The 26,751-nt window shown below is 35.1% G+C and overlaps 4 protein-coding genes across 9 annotated transcripts; 1 reads left to right on the forward strand and 3 right to left on the reverse strand.

Annotated features, from left to right (window-relative positions):
• The first annotated feature begins 7,430 nt into the window (after window positions 1–7,430).
• Window positions 7,431–9,692, forward strand: LOC102629467 (hypothetical protein). Its single transcript, XM_006475874.4, has 6 exons — window positions 7,431–7,673; window positions 8,033–8,103; window positions 8,179–8,243; window positions 8,336–8,845; window positions 8,920–9,010; window positions 9,263–9,692. The coding sequence occupies exons 1-6, from the start codon at window positions 7,532–7,534 to the stop codon at window positions 9,347–9,349; spliced, it is 966 nt and encodes a 321-aa protein (XP_006475937.1). The 5' UTR covers window positions 7,431–7,531; the 3' UTR covers window positions 9,350–9,692.
• A 554-nt stretch (window positions 9,693–10,246) lies between these two features.
• LOC102629175 (protein REVERSION-TO-ETHYLENE SENSITIVITY1) lies at window positions 10,247–13,889 on the reverse strand. 3 transcript variants are annotated; one of them, XM_052435697.1, is made up of 4 exons: window positions 13,634–13,887; window positions 13,415–13,517; window positions 11,152–11,558; window positions 10,247–10,837 (listed from the first exon to the last, which is right to left on the reverse strand). In XM_052435697.1, exons 3-4 carry the CDS (start codon window positions 11,434–11,436, stop codon window positions 10,415–10,417), a joined length of 708 nt encoding a protein of 235 aa, XP_052291657.1. In that variant the 5' UTR covers window positions 11,437–11,558; window positions 13,415–13,517; window positions 13,634–13,887; the 3' UTR covers window positions 10,247–10,414. The 3 variants fall into 3 exon arrangements, with proteins under 3 accessions (XP_052291657.1, XP_052291660.1, XP_006475936.2); XM_052435700.1 differs by lacking the exon at window positions 13,415–13,517 and having other exon boundaries at window positions 11,152–11,477; window positions 13,634–13,889; XM_006475873.4 differs by lacking the exon at window positions 13,415–13,517 and having other exon boundaries at window positions 13,634–13,886.
• A 1,489-nt stretch (window positions 13,890–15,378) lies between these two features.
• LOC102628907 (hypothetical protein) lies at window positions 15,379–18,316 on the reverse strand. The gene is made up of 3 exons (XM_006475872.4): window positions 17,557–18,316; window positions 16,473–16,529; window positions 15,379–15,726 (listed from the first exon to the last, which is right to left on the reverse strand). Exons 1-3 carry the CDS (start codon window positions 18,115–18,117, stop codon window positions 15,508–15,510), a joined length of 837 nt encoding a protein of 278 aa, XP_006475935.2. The 5' UTR covers window positions 18,118–18,316; the 3' UTR covers window positions 15,379–15,507.
• A 230-nt stretch (window positions 18,317–18,546) lies between these two features.
• Window positions 18,547–26,613, reverse strand: LOC102628425 (serine/threonine-protein kinase EDR1). Of its 4 annotated transcripts, XM_006475871.4 has the most exons (14): window positions 25,921–26,609; window positions 24,426–24,866; window positions 24,068–24,171; window positions 23,595–23,830; window positions 22,686–23,051; window positions 21,887–21,927; window positions 21,306–21,374; window positions 21,100–21,200; window positions 20,475–20,553; window positions 20,273–20,371; window positions 20,083–20,151; window positions 19,905–19,954; window positions 19,624–19,800; window positions 18,547–19,166 (listed from the first exon to the last, which is right to left on the reverse strand). In XM_006475871.4, the coding sequence occupies exons 1-14, from the start codon at window positions 26,335–26,337 to the stop codon at window positions 19,055–19,057; spliced, it is 2,361 nt and encodes a 786-aa protein (XP_006475934.1). In that variant the 5' UTR covers window positions 26,338–26,609; the 3' UTR covers window positions 18,547–19,054. The 4 variants fall into 4 exon arrangements, with proteins under 4 accessions (XP_006475934.1, XP_006475933.1, XP_052294746.1 ...); XM_006475870.4 differs by having other exon boundaries at window positions 22,686–23,830; window positions 25,921–26,610; XM_052438786.1 differs by lacking the exon at window positions 18,547–19,166 and having other exon boundaries at window positions 19,630–19,800; window positions 20,083–20,180; window positions 22,686–23,830; window positions 25,921–26,612.
• Window positions 26,614–26,751: the final 138 nt, after the last annotated feature.

Raw genomic sequence — 26,751 nt, forward strand, 5'->3', positions numbered from 1 at the left:
TTTATCCCTAGAGTTTCATGCAATAGTCCATTTCATTCCTATTTTTTAAATAATAGCCTAAAACATCCTTTCGCTAACTCACTATTAGTTTAATGCCGTTAACTAGTAATTCATTGAGGGCAAAATAATTTTTTTTTATTAAAGTGGTACAAATTATATTAAAATATTTTTTTACACAATTAAATAACATTACAAAATATGCAAAATTTATTAATTTTTTCTTAAATGAAATTAACGATGAAATAGTTTGATATAGTTATTGAATAATCATCATAAGTAACAAATTATAATTACCACAATATCTTTAAATCATTATAAGAAAAACTCAAAAATACAACTAATTTTTATGTGCTTGCATGTGCTGAAAATTTTTTTAATCTTCAGCCAATTTTTATTATGAGCTTTACACCACTCTTTTTCGACCATTATTGTCTCCTCAAATCCTTACCACTATCTGCTCAAGTCAGCTCACAGTGCAATTAGAGAATATATTTATACGAATATAAAAATTGTAATTATTTTTTATTTTAAATCTCGAGTTTATAGGGTTTTTCATGCCGTCAAAATGGAGAGAAGTGTAAAATAATTACTTGAAATAGAAGTTTTCATCTTTTTCGATATTTCTTGTTTAGTGGGATTAGATAAATATTATTTTTAGTTATATGTCAATTTTAATTTACTCTTTCTAATTTTCTCTTTAATGAAAAATCTTTTTTGACCCTCAATGAATAACTAAGTAACGATATTTAACTAATAGTGAGTTAATAGAAAAATATTTTGAGTTATTATTTAAAAAATAAAGATGAAATAAACTGTTACGTGAAATCCTAGGGATGTGAATGAATTTTCCCCGGTTGAATAATTGCCGACACAATCAAATGACTGGTTCTCATATGTTTGGCCAGTAGTAAAGGCTGTAAAGTGAGGGTCGAATTGGGAGACTATCTGATCGATGTTGTATCTTTGAGAAGTTGCTGACCGGGCGAAGTGGTGTAAAACCGGAATCGGCGGGTATGGTATGTCTGTGAAGAAGTTACGATTGAAGAACCCGACGAATCGTGCGAAGACTTTGTAGATTAGGTCGATATAAATCTTATAATAACGCCTCCGATGATTTATCGTTTTTATTTATATATCAGATGCTCCAAAACCGCCGGTACAAACTACCTCCACCAGCCAGGTTACTGTTTCTGCTTCACTCCCTATCATTATTATTCGTTTGGCCACCCTCCACTTTTCAACTATATTTCCCCTTTTGTTTAATATCGCACCAGATGACCACCTATTCCTTCCATCCAGTAATTTGCTCATCTCTCATAAATTTTAGGAAAAAACTATTTATCTCGAAATTGCACCCTGAATTTACTCCCGAAAGCAAATGAAGCAACACGTAGAAAGTGAAAATAAAAGTGAAAGCGTTTTATTTTTTGGAGCGTAAATTCAGGGTTAATAGCAGCACTCTAAATTTTATTACTATACGTTTGCTTCTCGTTACCGTCTTTCTGACAACAACAGTGTTGTTAATAATGTGTTCATATTCACTTTACGCACAGGGATCTCCCCTGAGGTTTTACATATTTACACTTAAATGCAAAGTATGACCGTATCGAACATTGGAAATCATTAGAAAAAACAAAAGTAAAAATTGAAAATTTTATTCTTGCAGTAGCTATATAGTGTTCTAATTCCAAGCGCAAAAAAAATATCAATCACAACCCATTTCTTTCATTTGCTCCTCATGCTACAACAATTATACAAGGGTTCCATGAGAGAAAGCATTTTGTTCCATGAAGCAAATAGTAATATAAGAAATATAGTTGTACTCGCTTTCTTCTGTTCTTCATACTTGCTGTTTATTGTTTGGTATTAGCACGAGATAAATAATATCCTGAATTCTTGATCATAAACTATGCATCTCCAACAAGATTGCTTCCTAAATTGTCATCTAACTTCGTTATATTCAACAATATTTTTATTGCTCGATAAGAATTTATGAAGAAACTAATTTATTGTTTATTAATAAGTCTCGTGAACTTCCTGGTAATTTACAGCCTAGATATGTAGCCCGTTTGGGATTGTAGTGAGATAACTGGGCTGACAAAATCTAGTTATTAAGATATTTGGTAATACTTGTACATAGGCTTTGACAGTTTAGTAAATTTTTTTCCCCAACTTCTATTCCACAACTGTAATTTTTACTTCACAGCAGCTGCATTTTAAAAATTACAGCACCTCACTCCCAAACACACTTATAGTTCTGACTACATGCTTCTTCATCATAGTTGGAAAACCCAATTACAATTTTTTTCCCAAAAAAAAAATTCAACCATTTTACAAGATTCGATTTCTGACTATATAAAATGCTTCTTCATCACAGATGGAAAACCCAATTACAATTTTTTTACAAAAAAAAACAATCAACCATTTTACAAGATTCGATTTCAACAACTAACAACTATCAGTTACATTCAACAGAGATCTATCAACCCAATTTCAATTTTAATAAAATTTATCCAAAATCTCAACACCATCCATCATCTTCAAAGCTGTGAAAAAAAAACTATTTTTTAAAACTAATTTTAATTTCTAACATGCAACTAACCCTTAAGGTCAATCACATGTTAATATATTCAAATCACACCTTCAAGAACATGCAACAGCTTCTTCAAAACAGCATCAACCTGGTTGTAATTTTATTTTCCAATAAAGCGACTAAGAATCACTAAGCTGTGAACATGCGAAGCAGTTCGATGACAGTTCCATCGAAAGCAGGTCACTGGCAGTGATCACCCGACGGCAATATTTTTCCCCCACCATTCTTTTATCCTTAATCACTTTTTCTTCGAATTTAGGGGTTAGTCATATTTGGACTTTGAAATGGAGAGGCTTTGAGCCTAAAATAAGTTTTTGGGTTTGTTTCAATCATATCAGATTTATGCTTCTACAAGGTCTGATCAGTGTAGCCTCAGTCACCGGTGGCCAGTGACACCCCACCGTTGGGTTTATTTCTCACATATTGTGGACTGGTATAAATTATTTTAATTATTTTTTACGTTTTACCGGATTAATACGTGACTATGTCCAATATTAAGCAGTAATTTTGATAGACTCATTTATTAAGTAATCAAATATTATGTTAATAAGTCTGATTTTGTCATACCCTATATAGTAGTATATTATGGATAATTATAACATTCAATTGTGTTATTTTAGCTCATAATGAGATAGACAATTTTGTACTCCGAACTCAGGGACATTATTTAAGTGACTTCAGCCCATTGAAAGTTTACTTTTCATTAATCTGGGGCATTAGTACAATGCATCTCTCTCTTTTCTCTCGTTTTGCCGATTGTGTGTGTGTGCAGTGCATGAGGAACTAGATTTTGCAGCTGAATTTGAAGCTAAAATTGCTGCATATTGGAAGAACACAACGCTAGATTTGAGCGCAAGAAACAAAAGATGAACAACAAGCTAGGATATGTGACTAATCAAGGTAAATCTAGAACTTTTACCTAATATATGTGTTTACTTGGAGATGCAAGATTAAGGTCATAAAACTCAAATTATTTCAGTAATTGGTATCAGAGCTCATGGTTATGATCAGGGGCGGATGCAGCAAGCCCCCACTGGCCAAAACAATTTTAAAAATAAAAGAGAAAAATTTTTAGTTTTCTAATTAGCCCCCTTTAAATTTATTAAAATAGTCACTATAAAATATAAACTCCCATAAAATTTAAACTTTTACTTTTAAGAATTATAAAAACCTATATTTTAATTAAAAATAATGATAAGCCACCACCCAGAATATTTTCTATTATAAAAAATAAGGTTAATTCTTCTAGTTTCTATAATAATATTAGAACGAACGTTTTTAATAATGAAACTCCGAAGAATCATCTTTGGAATCGGATGGGATAAATGATAGTTTAGTTTTTTATATAAGAAACAATAAATTTAAGAATATTGATAATGAGTCTATTACATAACATTTTTAAAATATGAAAATGCGTAGAGAATAATTATAAATGTATTAGCAAATATTTTACATATTCAAGAATCAAAATTTTAGTTTTTTATATTTTATTATTATCTAATTTATCCCCCGATAAATTATTTTTTTAGATCCGCCACTGGTTATGGTTGTACATTTCCTTGTAAACCATGGTCAATTTTATTGATGAATCAAACTTAGATCACTCATGGAATTTTTTTCCTTAATTTCAGATTTTTTTTGTTTTTGGACATAGTTAAGTAAATGATTGTTAAATAATGTATGAGCAATGACTGTGGAGTAAAAATACAAACTTTTCATAATTTTTTGTGGTAAAAATCGAGATGGTATGAACAAAAATTACTGTAGCTTACTGTAGTGTCACGGTGGATGCATCCCTGCGAGATGAGGTTGAAGGGATAAAATCATATGGATCCCTAAACTTTATGAAATTTCAGTATGACCCAATTTTAGAAAATATTTACATATGAAAATTTTGTTTTGGCCTAACATGTGTGAAAATTTTTTACAAGGGTCCTTGACTTAAGGTCAACGTAGTCAAATATCATTTTAGTCCCTAATATAAATGTAAATAAAATATCATAAGTTATTGGGCCACAATAAAATTTATTAAAATATTAGGAACTAAAATGATAGTTTACCACATTGACCTTCTGTCAAGGACCCTTTTGAAAAAATTTCAAACACACTAGGCCAAAACAAAATTTTCATATGCAAACATTTTCTAAAACTAAGCCATAATGAAATTTCATAAAGTTTAGGAATCCAACTTATATTATCCCTTTAACTTATCTCCAAACTCGGGATGCACCTACACTGACACTATAGTAAGCTACAATAATTTTTGTTCATACCATCCCGATTTTACCCATCAAAAATTATGAAAAATTTATATTTCTAGTCCACATTCATCACTCATGTATTATTCAACAACCATTTACTCAAATACGCCCAAAATAAAAAAAAAATTCTGAAATTAAAGAAAAAATTTCATGAGTGAGCCAACTTAGATTCATCAATAAAATTGACCATGGTTTATAAAGAAATGCATAACCATGAGTTCTGATACCAATTGCTGAAATAATTTAAGTTTTATGCCCTTAATTTTACATTTCCAAGTAAACACATATATTAGGTAAAAGTTTTAAATTTACCTTAATTAGTCATGGATCCAAACTTGTTGTTAAGCTTTTGTTTCTAGCACTCGAATCCAGCATTTTGTTCTTCCAATATGCAACATCCACTGCACCACTTTTCGATGTTGCCACTTTCATATTCTTTCAAATGGGATTCTTCGTATTTGAGCTTGATTTGGTGAGGCTTGAAGCATGAAGAGAAGATTTTGTGTTTGCTTGGGATGAATGAATTGCTTTATAGGTTGGATTTGGTGAATTTTAAGATGAATTAGAGCATTTTAATTTTGGGGATGGCTATGTGGTTTCATTGATGAAAAAAAAGAGTTTTGCCTTTTTGCTTCAATTTGTGTGAATTTTGCTTGCAATTTTCTAAATTTATGCTCATCTATTTTTACGATATATGAAACTAAGTGCAAACGGCGGGAGGTAATTGATAATACTGTCATACAACGCATTTAATTGCAAATACATAAAACCTCAGGGTAGATCCTTAAAAATTATCCTTTTATGCACATAATTGGTTATTAGTATTAAATAGATGCAATCATGCAATCGTTTTGATCGTTGTACATAGGGCTGGGCAAAATCGGGTTCGGGTCTGATTCAGATTAACCCGATCAGGTTTCTGGTTGATCGGGTTGGATAAAAATTCATCCGAATATATAACCCGATTTGATCTGATTCAAATTATATATTTGGGTTGAGTTCGGATCGGATCGAGTTCAAATTAGATATAATATATAATGAATATATACCAAGTATCAACGCCTTAAACTCAAGCTTCCAAAACTCAAATGTCAACAGCAAAAATTCAGGTCGCAGCTTTCGAGTTCGAACGGAGCTCGAACTGAATCGGGTAATGGTGAAGGATTGGAAGAGTGGAGGTGGCCCAACAGATATGATACTTAGTAGCAACAGATCAATAGATCGGATCACGATCCTCGTGGAGCAGCTTCGATCATCGTCAACTTTCGATGGTTGCTGCGTCTGATGGCCGTGTGGCTATCGTTTGTTTGAGGGAGGTGCTATGTGTTTGTGTTTTGTTCGTTTGAGGGAGGCGCTACGTGTGGGTCGTGTGGCTGTCGGTAATGGGTTAGGAGCGAGGCTACTTGTGCCTTATACTGTGTGCTGTCGTTTAAGAGGAAGCTGTTTGAGGGAAGCTGTCGTTTGTTTGAGGGATGTTGCTTGTGCCTTGTGTCGTCATTGTTGTGTGTTGTTTTCTAGTGTTGTTAATGGTTTAATGCGTTGACTTGTGTTTGTTTGTAATCCTTTGTGTGTGTGGACCGACTGGTGTGTGTTGAGTGTTTAGGATTACTGGGTTAGGATTTAGGAGTTTAGTTGCAATTTAGGTTTCAGCTTTCATTTTTTATTTTCTTGTTTCTGATTTTTTTTAATTTTTTTTTTTGTGTCAACCTGATTGGGTTCTCGGATCAAACCCGATCCGATCAGGATCTGATCGAGTTGACACAAATTCATCTAATCGGGTTTAATTAACAACCTGATCCAATCCGAACATGATATATATTTTATGAGAACATTTCTCCTGTTTTATAGACATGGGAATAAAGTATATACTATATCAATCTAATACAATTGAAAATATATAAAGTTATCTTAAAAGTTTAAATATATGGACTCTTTTAATATTTTTCTCGCAATATAATTTTTATAAAATATTATACAATAATTTAATAACACCTCTTAAAAATAAATTATTGTTCTAAAACATATTTTATTTATTTTAAACTTTTCATGTAACATATCATATATTTTTAGTAATATACAAATAATAATTATTATGTGAAGGTAAATTTATTAAGATGAGATTTAAAAAGATTTTAATTTATTATAATATAACAATCTTAATTTTTAATGATTACATGAAATTGTTTCTATATAAAGGAGGTGCCACCGTATTTAGTGCAGATAAGGACAAAATTAAGGGCATGGTGCACCCAAAGCAACTCAGATGCAGCCTCATATTTTATCTCCTATTTATCTTTATTATTTTCGTAATCAATTAATTAAAAAAAATTAAAAATCGTAGGTGCTGTAACCTGTAAAAGCTTGGCTTCTTATTCATTTATGATAATATGTATAATTAATTAAAGTATACACATAAAAGATAATTTTTTTTTTTTTAAAAAAAAAAACAGATAAAGGAGTACCAACTACCGAGAGGACCGAGACTTCTACTACCGCGTGATAACAAATAAATAAGTAAAGAGGCTTTCGCAGTCTCGCTGGAGGGGGTGTTTTACAGCTGGTAGAATCTATGCATAAGACACGTGTACAAATATCTCCAAGCCCCGTCTCCCAAAGTAACAAAAAGAAGGAATAAATATACTCACACTGTTTTCTCTCCCAGAGCCTCCACAAGGCAATGGCGGACAAACCCAGCAAGGCATTGGTGTTATACGGCGACGGATTGGCCCGTTTCGTAGAACCATCGCACGCCCATCTCCACTCACTTGCATCTAAAGCTGCCTGTGGCTTTTTGAGCCTTCCTATTGCACCTCCCTCAGGTTTGCTTCTCTTTTTTCTTTTCATTCATTTTTTGCTATTGCTGCTTTAATTTGATACTGCTTTATTTGGATTATTGAAAATCGCATGTAAGATCAGAGGAATAATGAAAAAAAAAAAAGATCGTATGTTGTTTCAGCACAAATTAGGTGTAATTATTGATCAATTATCTTCAGCTAGCTCATGTTTGTATAGAGTTTCAAGGTTCTGAATGTTTGCATGTTCTTGTTTGTCCAGCAGCACGGAGCTGCAATTTAATATCTTCATGCCTTTTTTTTTTCATTATTTTTAATCGTCTCAGCTTACAGATGAATGTTGCTACATCTGTGATTGTTGGGATTTACTTAGATTTAGATTGCAGAAAGCGAGGAAGAGCGAATTGTTAGAGAGTTTGCAGTATTGATTGATGCAAATCAAGATTATCTCAGTGGAGTAAGATTCACAGACTTTCAGAATTTGGAAAATTTAATTTTGTACCAGTCTAAAATTTGTTAGTTCTCATATTAGATTGGAGAACATACTACTGAACTAAAATGGGAGGAGAAGTCACCATTTCAAACTATATCCGATAGGTATCATTTGCTTAGACTTACTATGAATGAGAACTGTATGTTAAAGTGCGCGTTGTCAAGATTGGCTAACACACTTATTCCTTACATTTCAGGTTCATGGGATTGAAAGCCGCTTTAATCACAACTAATTCAAGGTTGAAATCTTTTGGTGACAAACTTGGCTTTGCTACATTGCAATTAAATGAGTTAATCGAAACAAGTGATTCGCTTTCTGGATCACCAATTGATGTTGTGGCCTCGGAGTTGCTGAAGTTGTTAGGGCTTCAGAGAGGGAAGATGGAAGAAGTGAGCCAATTTGATTTAGTATTGGTGCACATTGGGGCTGGTGAAAAGACGAATGACGACAAAGGCAAGGCCGTTGCTCATGATTTGGAATATATCAATGCTTTGGTCCGTGTTATATTACAAATGGCTCAACCTGCTACTGAAGTTGGTTCACGTTTGCACTTGTCTGTTGTATTGAGCTATGGACAAGTTTTGGAGGCAGATAATTCCAATCTTTCAGTTTTGATTTCTATCGATGAGAAAAGTTCTGATCTTTCAGCGCTCTTCCCTCGTCAAAGTTACACTATGAAAGGAGAAACTCCGCGGAATGATGTTAGGTAGGAAAATACTTTGTTGATTCTTACATCCTGTTTACAGTATCTGACGAATATTGCTAACTTGTAATCAACAGGCACCATTGCCCAATGCTTATCTCTCAATGGCAGTATGCTGTCACCCGCAAAGATATGGCAGAGACATTTTCTTTTAAAGATTTTAAAGAGGTATAGATTGATTTGTTGGATCTTATATTGAGCTTTGCCTAAAAACAAAATGAAGTTTGATTGGTCCTGTTTCAAATCATACCTTACTTCAAATTGTTTATTTTCATGAGAACATTATGATTATCTTCAGAACATGTCATAATTAATGGTTCTCTATCTGAATATCATCCAGGTAGACATAAATTCATGGGCTTCTGGTTTATTGATTTTACTAATAAAGGTACTTGTGCATCATTTTTGTTGCCGTTGCAGCATGGTGGCTATCTCACAATACCAGCTGATAGATTTCTGCATGAAGTTGCTTTTAAGCTTTGGAAGGCCCCAAAGTATGGAGCATAAAATGGATTCCTTTCAAAAGTGTACTATTCTGGGATGGTTGCTCAGCCTTTGGGTATTGGTAAACAGATAAGCCCAGGATCATGCACTTTTGGATGTCATACTCAAGCATCTGTTGATGTTGTTCTTGAGTTTGTGATGCCAAATGAATACCTTGATGATTAGACGTGCTTAATAATCGCATTTCCCCAAATTAAAAGGGGCTTACTAATGCTAGTCGTGTGGCAGTTTTAACTTCAATCATATATCAGCCTCTGTTGATGTTGTTCTTAGGGCTTACCAATGCTAGTTGTGTGGCAGTTTTAATTTCAAATCACATATCAGCCTCTGTTGATGTTGTTCTTGATTTTGTGTTGCTAAATGAATACCCTGATCAGAAGACGCGCTTAACACTCGCATTTGCCCGCCATGAAAAGGAGCTTACTTAATGCTAGTCGTGTGGCAGTTCTAACTTCAAATTGCATACCTGGTACAAATTGTCAAAACTTCTGATGTGTTTTTCTCATTTTGGGTAAAGAACAGAAACTGTTTATACTGATGGAATGCAAAAATTTCAAGAAAGAATTATTTTGTAGATTTGCTTTTGAATATTTGAATGTATGGTATTAATTTAGGAAAACCCATACAAATTTGGGCATCTTGACTTGATGCTTACAACGTCTCTATTATTTGCAAAGTAACCAACATTAAACGGAACTTATTTTGTAAACAAGCTGAATGGATGATATAATGGACATGAACTGTGGACACTTTTCACCCAAATTAATGAATCATGTGGCGTCAGTGTGCTACCTTATCCCAGCACTCAATGCTGCACCATGTACAGTCTCAATGAAAACTAGAACCAAGATCGACACAGCTACCACAAAGAGAAACGAGAAATCAAAGGAATTTAAGACAAACGCTTAACAGTTTCCTTTCTTATAAAGATATATATTTTGATTTTAGATTTAGTTCAGTTCATTAATGCCAACTCTTATACCATGTATTATAAACATCGCTCTCACTCGACTGTACCGACCCATGCCTTTTCTAGAGAATAAAACCTTAGAACATGAACACGGGTGACTAGCACTCTAGTAGGCCTTTAACACAGTATGTACCCAACAGATACCAACCCAAGAGGAGGAAAGAGAGTGAGAACAGCCCGATCAAGAACGGCCAGCCAACTATTAATAAACCTAAGCAAGCCACCACAGTGAATGGGAGGAAGGATCGAATGATTGACGTGCTATTAACCCAATGCCCCTTAAACAGAATCAAAGCTGCTACATTGGTCATGTTCCAACTCATTGATCCACCATAACAGAGCCGGTTTAGACAATTTGCAACAAATGAGTGGCTGTTGCATGTAAATATGTTGTAAGTTCTATGCTCAAACTGACGGTTACTCAATTGTAAGGCATCATCCCATGTCATTGCAGTTCCAAATTCTGAGTGCTGATAGCCCTGCTTGCATGTGTGCCCAGATAGATTTGGAGGAAAGCAACACTGATTCACACAATAAAATAGTCAGGTGACTTGCTGGCAGTTTAATGCAGTTTAAACTGTCTCTTCCGTAAACTAATGATGAATACACTCGAGTAATTGAGAGATTAAATCGGTTACTGGAATCAACAACGAAATAGATTCATTTGGCAAAAGCATGAGAAACCAAGTTCTCGAGCTAAAAACAAATATTGATAATAATGATAGTGAAAGGACAAGTTTTGTGTGTATTTTAATGAAACGAGAGTGGGAGAGAACAAAAATATGAAACATAACAGGGTAAATTTTGGCACAAACATTATACAAAAAATGTGTACCTGTTTCCTATCAAGCTGAAGATATCTGGCAACGGCACCAACAGCAAACTCATCAACATTCACCAAGTTGGATCCGGAAAAATCCAAACTAACTCCATCCTCCCTGCAAATACCAACATGTCCAATGAAAGGTGCCAACCACGAGACGACCGGGAGAGGGGTCCAAACTAAACAGCATGGGAATCTCGCCGCCTTTGGATTAATTTCGTCGAGTAGCCAAAGCTCATGGTCAATTTTGGACGTAGAGCTCACATGTTCAATGTCATAAGCTGCTTTTATATTCATTATAAGAAGTTTTCACTGTGACAAATGGTGTCATGCAATTTCTGTGTAGTAGTATCACTATGTCAAATTACTCCTTCAGACATAATTAACTTATTTCCGATAAGATAAGCAAACCAATAATTCTGCCATACACACACGAAGACAGGCCTTTATTAGAAATGATTCAAAATGAATGCCCATAAAAACTGGAAAAAGATATAGAGCGAAAAAATTCAACAAGTGTTAAAATCATCAATGCTGACTAAGGCCAATAGACAAGCAAAAGAAATCTTTGGTATTGAGAGTTTCCATCATGAGTCTCCACAACATTCAGTAAGCTCATGCTAATTATTTACAAAATCCCAATCCAATCTACTCCATCACGCATGTAACTATAATCAGAATAATCTAGGTATTGAAACTGAATCCACTATAGTATGCATTGACATTTATTGCAACTCAAAAGACATTGTTCCTCTCGAATGGTACTTTCCTTTCAGGACAATCATGAATTCGTGACTACTAATAGGGAAAGACAATCATATATAGGAGAAAATGGATCCAGTGATTAATTTGTTCTCACTCCCAAATATCTTTGAAAGATTCTTTCTTTCTTCTTCAACATGAATAGTTAATTATGTCAAGTAACATCAAGACACGAAACCAACAACATCTACTTTGCTAACATTATTTAATGTTTAGCCCCATTTCAAGCATGTTCACCGAATGGCATTGCAATCTTGGGAGTATTGACTCTTTGTAGCTCAACCAACCTTCAAATGACAGATTGCAGTACTTTTCCTTTTGTAGAAAGTTATCTTAAAAAAAAAAAAAACAAATCCCACATTTGGGCGCGTGCAGCCGCACTGCCAACAATAGTCCAAATATACTATAATATCACAAACCTAAGTTTTTTTCCACATAGCTCCAAAAACTAAAATACATATAATTCATTTATTAGACCGAAAGATATTAAACTATTAGACTTAGAGCATTTCCATCAAGGAGTGAAGAAAGAGAAAAAGTGCCAAACTCCACTCCTCACCACATGGATTCACTCCAAGAATCCTTAGTTGCCATCTAACATTATATAGGACCATAGGCATTTATTATGTATGACAAATTCAACTAGAATCAAAAAGGTCCTTGTATCATAAACTAAGCTCATTCATCGTCCCCTCAACCTCCAACTGAAAATTGAAGCTCATCAAAAGGCTCCCAACTTATGTTGAAAGCCAACAATAGATCAGTGGAGGGATTGATTAATAAAGATAGAGCAAAAAATGTGCTGAACACAACTAAATCTTTTTAGACTTTCAGAGTCAACAAAGACCGAAACCATTAATGGTATTTAGTGTCATTGCGAAGAGTATGAAAACAGAAAAATAATCTTAAGTCAAGGACACAAAGAAATGCAAATCCTACAGTTGTCTTCTAAAAGCAACTTTCTTAATAACCAAACTGAAGACAGCGCCTCATGTTCAAATAATTTACCACTTGTGCTTCGAAGGCAAAATATTTTCCTATTTTAGGCAGTAACTTTCTTACCATGAAAGCAGTAAAGCATTGCGAACATTAATTCAAAGACAATAACAGATTCTCTGAACCCACAAAAAATATATAAATCCCCGATGCAAGTACTTCTTGCCTGAACAACCTAATTTTTTTCCTTGATGACATTCAATCTACCAGATACCAACAGCAAGCGCGTCTAAGCAATATACTTCTGATTCTTGTTAAAAGCTTTCACAAAGCTTTTAGTAGAGGCAATCTTAAAGACATCTAATAATCAGATTAACCCTGCAAAAACTTCATTGGATAGCTAAATTATCAGATAAAAATCAAAACATTAAAAATCCCCCCCCCCCAACCACCCCCCCCCCCCCCCCCACCCCCAACAAAAAAATAATAATAATGAAGTGTAGTGACAGTTAATTGGTTGAGCTCCATAATTATGCACTCAGATTGACAAGATTTCCTATCCCAGGAGCTATGGTACCTGATATTTGGTTTTCTCCCTTTCCCATTTATTTTCTACCGTTTTTCTTACCATGCAAACACATCCCCAGATGACTTCTTATAACTGTAGTTCCACAGTTTCACTACACATTCAAGAACAAAAAGATCTGACCTTTATGCAATTCATTCGACTAGAAACCAGAAAGAAACAAAAGGGTGCTCATAAAATTTTAAAATGATGGCTTTTTCCTTCACTAACCTGTAAAGAATGCAGGCAGCTGATGGAGAGGCAAAGAGTTGAATTGAAACAAATATTTCAAAGTTGGTGCTGCAGTGCACAAGAAAGAGATTGAGAACAGTAAACGTTTTTGTCTTTCTTGTTGCAAGTGTTGTGTGTTCGTCATGGTGGAGGAGCAGAAACTGCTCTGATATATGTGACAAGGGCAATTATCAAAATTGTAATTTTTTTTAATAATTATTTTTTTTCACAATTTTTTTTTGCTAATTCTTTTCTTGTCTTGGAAGGTGAAGATTGAAAAGTCGGGAGGTTCATGAACCGGACCTGATTTTCAGTTCACTGGTGGGTCCCATCTCACCACACCTTTAACCTCTCTTTTCATTTAATGCTTTTTAATTAATGAAATTAATTTGCTATTAGCAATTAATTACCTTCCCAACTGAATAGTTTCAATGGTGTAATAGGGTCACTTTTTGTTTTGTTTGCTTTACTTTATCTATGATTAATGATTTGGTTTATTTAAAATATTTGAATTAAATAGATTTAGGGTTTTTGTTTCCTATGGAATTTTGTGTACTTCACGTGTTCTTCTTAAGCTTTGATGATCAAGATTGATTTTTTGTTTTTATATAAAGTTGTTGGGGTTATGTTAATCCCACACCTAACCTAATTAAAATTTGAAGTTACGTGAGATGGTAGATTAAATGTTTTGAATAAAATTAAAGAATTATAAAGGGTTATGACTTATGACAATGCTATCAAATTCTGGTGATTTCACAAATTATATTACGAAAATTTGAAGAACTAAATTATATCTACAAAAATGGATATTTCATGTTTTTGCGGTCGGGACTCGGGAGACCTAAGTTATGAACATGGGGGAGTTTGTTTGGGAAATAAAATAAATAATTCATATTGAAATCAAATGAAATTTTAGATTTTTTTAGTTGAAAATTAAATAATTAATATAGAAATCAAATAAGTTTTAGATTTTTGGGTTCAAAATCGGAGATGATAATCTCAAATCAAAGATATTTACGTTTGCCGGAATATATGACGACAATTTGACAAGGTTTGTTGGTGTGTATGATGATAATTGACATGCAATGATTACTCAAAATGCTATGGTAATATAATTTCGCAATTGTTAGCAAAAATAAAAAACTCTTGGCTCTTATTTAAAATGAACTTCAATTAACTAATTAACTCAAAAGTGACGCCAACAAGATGAAATTATCTTCTTTTTAAATTAAATTGCAAAGCATATACCAAAGTTAAAAAAAAAAAAAAAACCACCCTAAAAAATCTAATCCATTCATGACGTGTTCCAGTAAAGTTAGTAGTTGAATCTGGGGTGGGATCTTATTCAACATTCAATGTATTGAATTTAATTCCAATGAATCGAACCAATCGATGTTGTACCATGTGTTACATGAGCCCGTCCACGTAGCAATGTCGCAATGTGTCATGCCACATTGGTGACATTTATTTAGTGCATCATAAGACAAAACCTACGGCGATTGGACTCGGCACCGACTACCGACCAAGTGAAAAGCTATGGGCTACGGACCAAGTGAAAAGCGACGGAAATTTGGTCCACAAAGCGAGCTAAATTAGCTAACTATTTAAATATGTCAATTAACATTAATAAGGCCATCTCTGTTTTCTATATTTCTAAATTTGGTTCAAGCAATTAATAAAGCATATGTGATGTGCTGTCTGAGCAGGGAATCAACCCATTTCACTCCAGCAAAAGCTCACCCAAGTTCCATAAGAATTTTGTATTTTCTGATTGTTAAAATTGATCATATAGCAACCTGTACATAGTATATACTGTTGAATATACATTCGTACTTGACTGTAAAATGTACAAATTGCTGCCTGGGAAGAAGTAATCAAGGAGGACTGGGTTCACCACAGAATGCATCTGGCTCGAATGATTTTGCAGAATCATCGTTGTAAACTCCAGGAATGGCTTCGTCCCCAGGTTCTGTGGGCGTTAGGTAGGAACCCTTTTGCCCTCCTTCCAAATTGATGAGAAGAAGAGCACAAACAAATAGTGAAGCTCCTAGAGTTATTAGAGTGTACTTTAATCTGCTCAGCACAGGCTTGACCTGCAGGAGTGACACAAGATAAAACTATTGAGCGAGCTGTAATGCGAAAGAACAAAACACAGATGTGAACAATTTTCTTAAGTCCTAGCACTACTTTGAAATTGAATTAGGGCAGGAAGCTTCTAGCAGAACAAGGATGCGTTTTCAAAAAAGAGTGAGCATCAAAAGCCACGAGTTTAAGACATGAAAGAATTTTATTATGTGTAAATTGTAATAGCTATCTGAGTGTAAAACAATATAAGCTTCTTTTACCAGGATTAACCTGTTTGTTTAGAGTACTGTAATACTTTTCTACAACAATTAATGCAACATATTTTTAAAAGCCATAACATGTGCTCATATGATTGAAATAGCAAGTATCCTTGAGAAAATACAGCATCCAGTCAACTGACGTTTCCTCTATCTTATAAAGCAAGTTGTCAATTTTAGCTAAAGTTTGGGACGCAAGTAAATCCCAACAAATCATATACAAAAGTACCACTAGTTTTTATTATAATTTTGGAAGTTGAACAGGATGAAGTAATAGATAGTCTTGCTCTATTTCATTGTCTCAAAAGAATACATAGGAAATTGGTCCCGGAGGTAGCAGCAGAAAGTCATAATTTCTCAAAGATTCCTTTCATGATAATTCATAGCAACAAAACATAATCAATAATCATTGAGTTTCTCAGTACATGGTTCACATGGAATTTCCATCATCAAAGACCTATTCGAAGTACACCTAATGCTTTCAATAAATTACTTACCGAAAATGAACCGAGCAGCCTGTCACGAGCCAAAACTTCAGCAGTCTTCACCCATATCTGTCAAGGAAATTTCTTTACAAGCTTTGAATATAGCAAATTATTTCATAAAAGCAATGAATAGAAGCTCGCCACGGTGAAGTTGGCAAAGAACTTTGTAAGTTAGATCAAAAGTGATGGAAACTGCCTGATAGAAATAGTACAACCTAGCAACATAGCAGGAAAAAAGTATTCAGGCTAATATCAACATATCATGAGAACTCAAAATCAGTTTACAGGTCATCTGCTGAAAGAAAGAAAAAGAAAAAAAATAATAATAAGTGGCAATACTTGCTTGGTAATTCAAAGATAACAGCAGAGGCTCTCTTCCCCTTCATTTCTGTTTGCCTCATTGGCTCACTTAATCATTAAAGAAACGCCTATAACTTGTCCCCCACTTTCTCAGCCAATCTTGTTCAACTAAACTTAGATCCAAGTGCTAAACTGAGTGGTGCTGATCTATGCAAGATGCTGTGCCACATGTGAATTTATAACATATAATATTATGTTTTAATTAAATAATCACAACCTCGTAAAAAAATTCAACACAAAGATCATATTACCATTCAGCACCGGATTGTTCAATCACGAAATTTCAAATAATGTCAAGTGAGTGGGATCAGATAGGCTTGCTGCTTTGAAAAGCTAAACACAAGCCTAGAGATGATGGTTAAAAAGTTATTAAGAGGAACGCTGACCCATAATAAATCCAACACATGATAAAAGGGTAAAAGTTAGTTGCAAATTCACAGTTCCACTTTGGCTAATCACTGTCAAGAACGCTGACCCATAATAAATCCAACACAAGATAAAGGGTAGAAGTTAGTTGCAAATTCACAGTTCCACTTTGGCTAATCAGTTGCAAATTCACAGTTCCACTTTGACTAATCACAGATTGACAGTGTTTAGATATTAGTTTCAGATTTCATCATTATTTGGGCGTGCATGAAATTGAGCATGCAGCCAACTTGGCCTGTGCTTCCGACTATCTGAAAGTATAAAACTATAAATAGATAAAATTGCGAAGAAACAAATGGCGCGGATATACCTGACCATCATACCAGCCAGTCTCTTCGTATTCAACAGTGGCACTGAGCAAGCGATTACCCACGTAAGCCCAACCAAGATACATCCTCACAACAGCAAGGGTAACAACAATTACCCCACTTGAAACAGCTCCGAGAATTCTTTCCAGAGGCTCGGAGTCGGGCCCCACAGCGCCAAACCAGGCCACGGGTAGCCCAACAAAGAGAGCGAAAGAAGCGCCCGTGACGAACAACCTTGAGCAGTACTCTACGAAGTCACCCGAGGCCCACGAGAATGGGAACGAACTTGACAGGTTCTGGTACTCGTTTATTGGTTGCTGATCTGCTGGAACTGGGCACTCTGTTTCTGGTAGTGGCGGGGTGTTGCTGCTGCTGCTGCTGCTGCTGTTTCTTCTAATTCTAAAACATGGTGGCGAGGGTATTTTTGGGATTAAATAACTGTACTGGTGATGACGTACTCCGACTCTTAGATTTGGACTGAGGAAGTTCAAGCTGTGCGTGGAAGAGGAGAGGAAGCTTGTTGATAAGGGTGGTTTTGTTGAAGGCTGATAAACCATCGCCATTGTTGTAGCTGTTGTTGCTTACTTCTCTAATACTTGTATATATAATTCACTAGCCTTTATCCTAATTTCAATTTGCCGTGGGATTTTTATTTCATTGTGCCTTTCGTTTTGCTTTTTTTTTAAAAAAATTTTAATTTTCCCGTTTCTTCAATTCATTGATGTAACGTACCCTTCTGGGTTGGCGATTATTTGATCCGTATTGAATAACAATTCACAAAGGCACATGCAGATTCAACAATATTTAGAACTCTTGCATGCAGACAAACGCCTTAAATTTTTTCATGGGTTTAAATCCAGGTTGTAATATGGAAGACATTCTTACAACAGGTAGCTAGCTAAATTCTAGAGTCTAAAACTACTTCTCATAGCGTATTCAACCTTGTGAAGAAAATAATTTTGTAGACTACAAATAAAAAGAAACATAACAAATGCAGACAAATTCTTTTTTCTTCTCTCTTTTTTCTGTTTCGACAACAACCTGTAGAGAGATGTTTACAATTCAGGAGTTGGGATTTTGCTTCCCAAACAAGACCTCCACAGATACAATAATGGAACCCAAAAAACAAAAAAAATCATTAATTTTCTATCTTTCACTTTTTTTTTCTTCCCTTTCCTGTTTTTTTCTTCTTTTGAAGCTTGTACATTTAGATTGATACTACATAGTTACACTACTGAATGCATCGTTTTGACGGTATCCTCCACTGCTCTTATGCAGTTGTTGATTAGGAGGAATTCCACCGTCTCCTGAATGGATCGTGCTGAGCCCCCACTTTGAATGAACCAACACTTTCCCCATTCCAGTACTCTCCTAACTTTCTTTATATCAAATTCAAGGGGGGGAAAAAGTTCTTTTTAAAAATAAAAAAAAAACTGGTAGCTGCTCTGCCTCTTTGAGCCCAGAAACAACGTCTTTCAGTTATTTATTACAGTGCCACTGTTATGGCAACTCTGAGAATTGATTTGTAGAGTTTGATCTATCTACAAGCAGACGTTGAAGACATCGCAGACGAGACATTAACTGTGCAAAAGATGGCCGTAAATGTGGCTCCCTGCAAGAGAGGGAAAGGGAGAGGAAAATAGTTATGAAAAATGAATTAAATCCGTTCCCCTAGCCAAGAAATTATCACGATAGTACCGTCCAATGTTGATGAAGCATATCAAACTAAATGTTATCTTTAACTTGAGAAAATATCAAACAAAATAATATTTGGTAACTATGTTGTCATTCAAGCTCCACCAGCAGAAAAGAATACTCATTTTCCACATCTTTTAACTTCAAGTCACTTCAAAATTTTTGACTCCATTGAATGCACATGTCTAGCATTTTCAATAGAAGAAGAAGAAAAAAGACGATGGACAGATTCTTGCAATTCTTTTCTGATGCTATCAGGATAAAATACAATATCTAGTATAAAAGTCATGAAGCTGATTATTTATTGCAAAATATGATTGTACTCTGATAACCTCAGCTATAGAATATTGATATTCACAAAATCTAGAACTTACGTTTGCCAACAATCACGTATTATCTGTGCAACTGCTGGATCAATGTCATCTGGAATTTCAAGACGTCTATTCTGGAATCCAACAGCTCCAACAACCTGCATTGGATTCAAACCTTTCCAAGGAACACTCAAGGTAGCCAACTCCCACAATATCACACCAAAACTGTACACATCACATCTGCAAGCAAGCCAGTCTGATTGTATAAGCAACATACTCAATTGAAGTTCCAATTTATCTACCAAAACCCCTCAAATGGATCGGAATAAATTCAATTGACTCACTTTTCATTAGCTGGTTCATTCCGGAGAACTTCTGGTGCCATCCATTCAGGCTGCAGTCCAACAGAATAAAGTTTTTGTCACTGTGCGTTAACAGGATAGCGCTTCCCACTGGATTACTAAAGAAATGGCTTAATGACTTTTCAAGAATAGAATCATATAATGGCATTGAACGACTTACTGTTCCAGCGGTCGATTTTGAAGACAGATAAGTATGATGCTTAATGCGAGACAACCCAAAATCACAGACCTAGAGAGAAGCACAAAAGATGTTGGAAGCTGTCACCAAAAAGATCAAACACTGCAGTCTAGTATCTAAATAAGAGTCTGGAAAAAAAAAAATGAATGACAGAATTTGAGTTTAAAATCACCTTTACAACCCAGTTCTTATCAACAAGAAGATTTGGAGACTTTAGATCTCGATGCACAATGGTCGGATGGCTTGTGTGCAAGTAATTCATTCCCTTTGCCTGCAAAGCATAAAGAAGTTTAAATTGAGCGGAAAAGGAAGAGGCAGGGAAAAGACCTAAAATATAGAGGAATTAAAATGAAAGGAGATGTTTCAATGTATACCACATCGAGAGCCATTCGCATTCGCCTTCTCTCATCAAGTTGATGATTGGGACGATGCAGTAACCTATATAAACTCCCCCTGTGCACCAATAGAAAGAGAAGAAAGACAAGATATCGTTAATTTACTTAATAAATAACAATCATTGTTTCAGAAGTTTTTTGGCAGAAACACTGACATTGATATGACTTGCAGAAACAGGATTTCCCACAAACAAATGGATCAGAAATATATCTCAGAAAAGAATGTAAAGTTTCCATATAAAGCAAAGACAATGCAAGTGCACATAATAGCAGTCATAGTGGTAAAATGCCTCTACAACCTAGTGATAGTTAGATTTTGATTGCTCTTTTATTTATTTATTTTTCCATTTTCCCTCTGAAATTTATCAACTAAAACCCCAGAACAAAGATAAGATTTATAAGGATCAGTGAATTACTCATATCAAAAGGAGCAAAAGAAGGAGAATACTACTTAAGTATAATGGTATTGAAATGATGATTGGAAAGCCAACTTTTATAATCATTAAGTTTTTGGCAGACTTGTGAACAACAAAGAAACAAAGACCAATGGAGCTCAACTCACTAATTCTCGAGATTTCAAGATTAAATGTCAAAGTAAAATAACCTAGGGAGAAACTCCGTCAATATTGAGAAATGAGGGGAGCGAGTAACTGCTCCCATAAAAAGAACCACATTAGGATGTCTCAACCTCAACATGATTTCAGCCTGCAGAAGAGTAAAGCAGGAGTTGATATAAAATTATGATTGTCGTTTGTTTAGGTAATAAAAGAACAGAAAATGCGATACAGGAAGTTGATTTATGGTACTTACCTCGCACTTAAACTGCGAAAGTGAATCTCCAGAAAAATCTTGGTCCAAAAACTTCTTCACAGCAACTTCCTGTGTCATGCAACGTAACTTTTTAATAACTTTGAAAACCAAACGGCAAAATTGAAAATAACAGTAAAACAGAACATACCAGAACTCCTATAAGACTGTACAAGTTATACATATTAAAATCTCCAATTAATTTAAAAAAATTAATTTCAAAGATATTGTTAAAGACTGAAAGTGTTAGTCAAGCAGTTGAAAGATTTTAATATATTTTCCACAGTTTAGAATGACTGCAGTAGTATATATTATGCTGAGGGCGACATTTGGAAATGAAAGAGTTAAAAACTACTATATAAGAAGTTTAATTTAAAAAGAATAAAGGGGAAAAAAACAGACAATATAGTATGTTATATGGTAGAAAGATACAGTGTTTTCCAAAAAATTGCAAAATCATCATGAGGGATATCATCAAGGAGTTACATGTGATACTATATCGCATGTTGTTCCTAGAAATTCCACAATGTTAAAACTACCAAAGAAGGATGAGAAATGACTGATGTATTGAAAGCATAACTTACAGTGCCATGCCAATCTGCACGGTAGACCTCGCCATATGAGCCTGAAATAAAATGTCATATGAGACGATTATTGACCATCTATAACATAATCAAGCAAGCACCAAATTTACCAATAAATACAAGTGTGCTTTTGTGCACACACATCCAAACATCCTTGCTTAAACAAAATATAGGGAAGAAGCCTCCAATAATATACAACGACAGTCAGACTTTTGACTCCTTACTGTGCATCAAGAGAAGCAAAGAATATGAAAAAATAGCAAGCAAACTAATATGCATACATTGAATGGTTCAACACAGATTCCAAAACCCTGGGAGGCAGTTAAGCAGGTGTATCAGCTTCTGCCTATAACATATGAAGAAGGTATGAAGATTCTTGGAGGCATGTCCAAAACTATTTGAATGAACAGTCAAACCATTCCAGATAGACATGAATATTACTCCTAAGTGAAAGTTAAAGCATTGGCGGCTTCAATTTGATGCCATAAGGCCAAGCTCAAGTTCAGCAGATGATCTGACTGAAAGCAAAGCAGATAAAAACATCAAATCTAATTATTCCCTTTTCACTTTATACCCCTGCAGATTTCTACTTCATACCTAATTCATAATACAATAAATACACAGCTTCCAGGCCAGAGCCTATGATAAAATGATATGCATTCCAAAGAAGATGTATGAAGTTATTCAAAAAGTTAAAAAACAGAAAATTATCCTTATTATAAAAAATGATAGCATGATGCCTTTTATTAAAAAACAGTAATAATGAATGAGTGAATGAATGAAATGAAACGACCATTACCAATACCAATTCGTTCACCAATTTGAAGATCCTCCCAGAGAATTTCCCATTCCGCAACCTCCCCCAACATTGGGTTAATGCTGTCACTCTGACCATTGCAAGTCATAAGCAGGCCACTATTGATCATTGGCATCAAGTCAGCAGCAGATTCTTTACCCAAGTCAGTGTAAACCGGTTGTTTGACACTGACCAAGGCATTTTCAGGTTGTCTTTGGCAAAACTCAGCTGCAGCGGGCAAGGGAGATCCAGGAATTTCTTTCTCACACGAAGCTCCGGCAACAACTCCGGGAGGGTTAACAGGAACAGTATTTACACTTGTAGCATTATTTAGCTTTAGTTCATTACCAACAAGAACGAATCTCTCGCCTGCAGTATCAGAGGACAAAGAAAGGTCACAATTAATGACATTTGGTTCCAATTTTTTGTGCTGTTCAGCAAACCACTCTGCCGGCTGCCTCTTTCTACTCTCATAATTTAAATAGTTTGAAGATTCCACTCCAACAGAGGATGCATGAGACTGTTCATGGTTTGATAAGAACCTATTTGAAAGACATTGAACATCATTATCTACATTTTTCCCATCTGCTAGATGGACTTGTTCAAGCATCTTCCATTCACCCAGATCCTGCGAATTAATATCCAGGAACAAATCTGGGGGAGGTGATGCACCACTTTGTAACAAAACAGCATGTAATTTCCGTGCAAATTCAGGGTCTTTTGCAGCACTAATGACATACTTGGAAACACTTTTAACTTTCTTCTTTTGAGCAGATGATGGTTTTCGAGAAGTGCCTGATGTGCCTTCACAAGGGTTTGATAGTGCTGGGGAAAGCTGCCCAAAATCTTTCTCAAATTTCTCAGTTTGATTTTTATCAGCAAGTTCTGACTCATCCTTGTTTGTGATCTTACCTACAAATGAAGCCTCCTCTGACCCTGTGCTGCCAACTTCAGGTATCCTATCAGGCATTGGTCGTGAGATAGTTGGAGTTTCAGTTCCATCATCAAGCTCCATATGAGAAATTACTGAGGTTTCTGTATGATCGGGAAACTCCCTTACATCTAATCCAGCATTTTGCAGAAGACAGCTGGGTACCTCGGCAGGAATTAATGTGCCAGGAGCACCCATTAGATCAATAATATATTCACTGCATCAGAACAAAACAATTTCACAATCAAACATTGTTCATATTAAACCTTGTATTAGACAAGAAGCATGCAGGTGCATTAAGTGAAAAAAAAAAAAAAAAAACTGATTACAGCAAATACAAATAAATGAAAGGAATGTGGACGGTTGATGATGACGGTGGTGGGAAAGGCCATCATTAAGAAATATACATAAATCAAAAGCACTGCATTCATAACTTGAATGTGGGGATCACTACCTTCCATTATCAAGTTTGATCAGGTTTACAGCTCCATCATCTGTGCCAGTGTAGTAGCTTCCTTTAACCAACATACATGGAAGATTGATTCTATCAGCTAGCACCTACCATCACCAGTAAAAAATCATTAACTTCAATCAATATATCCTAAGGACCAGAAACATACTTTGTCATTAAATTAGCTGAAATAATGGGGGGGACAACTCTAAACGTTTTCTTCAATAATTAAGCACTAATAAGCCAACAATGGAATAGAAAATTCAAAGTAATCAGGATACCCAAGCTAAGTTAAAGGGTGAATAAATATCGTTTGATTCAGTTTAACCCAAGGATATAAAACGATTTGAAAATTTACAACCTTGAACAGTAGGGCCCTATGACGTGAAAGTCCAACATCAAGACACCCAAGTGGAAGAATGTTTGTGTTTAGAGAATTCCTTAACTGGGTACGTCTCAAGGTCCACCTTCCATATATTTCTTCTGCATTGCCAACTGGTCCACCCATTCTCTCAACAACAAGATCAGCAATTTTCTGTATCAAGCCACTTAAAATTGGACCGAGATCAGAGTAGCGGCACTCAACTGATACATTATACGCTCTTTTCTCAAGCTCTTTAAGGTTAGGATCAACCAAGCGGTTTACCACAATCACTTCATAATCAAGATTATCTGATAGGGATATTGCTTGAAGATCTACCAACAACGGCATCTTTCCTTGTGACACTGAATTTGAGGTAATTCCATATACATCATAAAATCCATCAACAATTTTTTCATCGTAGTTTACAGCACTATAGCTCTGCATGTGAAAGATACAAAAATTAGTAAATCCTTTGTTAGCCAGATTATATAACTACAGATGCGAAGCTAAAAAAAGAATTACTTAAAAATCATTTGAAAGGGTAAACTATTAGTTCTCCTGGATCACTTGAGAAATTAAAGAACAAGAAATTGCATCATGATTTTGACTCTAACCTTTCCAGATTCCAGTAAAGAATATAAAAACCTTCTCTCCCCTTCTCTCGACCATGAACGACATAACCATTCAGTAAAAATGATTGATAAACTGATAGACGGTTTCATAGACCAAATTAAATATTTTCAAAAATGACAATTGTACCCAAATTTTTACAGGAGAAATAACATTACACTCCCAAGAGTTACATGTACATAAATTTTAAATCAGTAAAACAAGGAAATAAGCAGGTAATTATGGTAACATCAGAAAATAAGAAATTACTATTACAACTTCTGTTGCCGTGAATTAAGAAACTAATAGTACTGGCTATGCAAATATAAAGATGTATAAATTGTTTGTCAACATAAAAGGAAGTGTCTATAATGCGCAATTCACCAATCAATCTGCTTGGCAGAAACTTCTACATTGACGGGGATCTGGAAGAAACTAATAAAACCAATGACAACATATCCAATCACTATAATTAACATAAATCCAACTATGTTTCAGTTCAAACTTAATATAAACAAGACAAAAGAATCAGATTCACAAAACAAGCTAATTCACTCCGTTCCTCTATAAATGCACTTGAATCATAACAAAAGTAATAAATGGAAGTGAGATGCAATAATTCAATTTCAATATCAACAGCTACTGATGAAAAAGTACTGAAAGAAAAAAGTTAATAATTAATTATCCATGCAAAGTTGCAAACTACCATCATTTGTAACCTGAACCAAACAATAGATATAAGATCTTAAATATTGATCCGAGATAAATCATTCATAGCTATGAAAAACTTAAAAATTCTGAATTAAACTTGCCTAGTACCCTTAAATTGATTAAGTAAATAGTCTGAATCCCAAAATTGAACAAAATATAAGCATTTACACACCCAATATCGAAGCGAGAGGAACTCAACGAGGGCATCGGTTTCAGTGACAGAAGCCGAGCGGCAGCCGAGACTCATCCGCTTGGCGGCATCGATCTGAGCCGACTCAACCTTCTCTCTGGCGTCTGGATCCGACGCGCTAATCGCTAAAGCCAACTGCACCTGAAACTCCTCTTCCAATAAGTTAAAATCTACTCCACTGTCCCCATCCCTCCGATCACTAGCCGCCGATTCAACGGCCCCGATTCTCCCCAATGTCCCCGAGCTAGGAGATGACGACGACGGCGTAGCGTTGGGACTGGGACTGGGACTAGGGCTGGGGCTCGGATTGATAACGGGGCGGGCATCGGGCAGTCGTTGATGCTCATTTAATCCGCCGCCGATGTGGAGCTTTCTTAGTAGATGCTTCACTTTCGACATCGATGATTCATCAACGACGAACGATGATGGCAACTATTTCGTAATTTCTTTTTTATTATTTTCCCCTTCTTCTTCTCCTTCTTATCGCCTCTTGTGGCTTAACCTACGCCCACTGATTAAAGGCAGATTCGCTTAACATACGCATCCATTCTTCGTCAAGCTACCTCTCCCCACTTTAGACACTTAAATTAACCGCTCACCCATTCCCTCCAATGCACACCTCTCTCTCTCTCTCTCTCTCTCTCTCTCTTACGTGAAATGTGAATTGTGATTTATGACACTTGAAAATTACAAAATAAAATAATTATTAATTTATTTGTTTAAACAATTTAATTAATTAATAGATCTTTTTTAAAAAAAACTAATTAATAAGTATATAAATTGTACTACTAATATGTGTGAGTGTGGGAGTCA

Source organism: Citrus sinensis, chromosome 1, assembly GCF_022201045.2.
Source record: "Citrus sinensis cultivar Valencia sweet orange chromosome 1, DVS_A1.0, whole genome shotgun sequence".
NCBI lineage: Eukaryota > Viridiplantae > Streptophyta > Magnoliopsida > Sapindales > Rutaceae > Citrus > Citrus sinensis.